This window comes from Eimeria mitis, genomic scaffold (genome assembly GCF_000499745.2).
Source record: "Eimeria mitis Houghton genomic scaffold, Emh_scaff4464, whole genome shotgun sequence".
Lineage (NCBI taxonomy): Eukaryota > Apicomplexa > Conoidasida > Eucoccidiorida > Eimeriidae > Eimeria > Eimeria mitis.
The window spans coordinates 3,904-4,104 of NW_013572780.1; the positions used below are offsets into that span (position 1 = coordinate 3,904).

General features: G+C 29.4%; 1 protein-coding gene across 1 annotated transcript in view; it reads right to left on the bottom strand.

Annotated features, from left to right (window-relative positions):
* EMH_0075370 (uncharacterized protein) overlaps nt 1-201 on the bottom strand; it is a gene marked incomplete at both ends in the record, with an annotated part of 2,602 nt that overhangs the window by 2,139 nt on the left and 262 nt on the right. The window contains one exon of the mRNA XM_013499587.1: nt 58-98. Coding sequence (XP_013355041.1) covers nt 58-98 — 41 coding nt within the window. The remainder of the gene's footprint in view (nt 1-57; nt 99-201) is intronic.

Consider the following 201-nt stretch of genomic DNA (forward strand, 5'->3'; position numbering starts at 1 on the left):
TATTTATTTTTATTTATTTTTTTTTTTTTTCACAAACAAAATATCGCAGCAACTCACCATCAAGAAGCTCGTGAGGCAGCAGAAACCTGTAGATTTTCCTGAACCACCGCACGACAGCATTTTTTTTATTATTTTTTTTTTATTTTTTATGTTTTTTAATTTAATTTACCTGTTATTGCATCAGATAAACGGCTGCGTAGA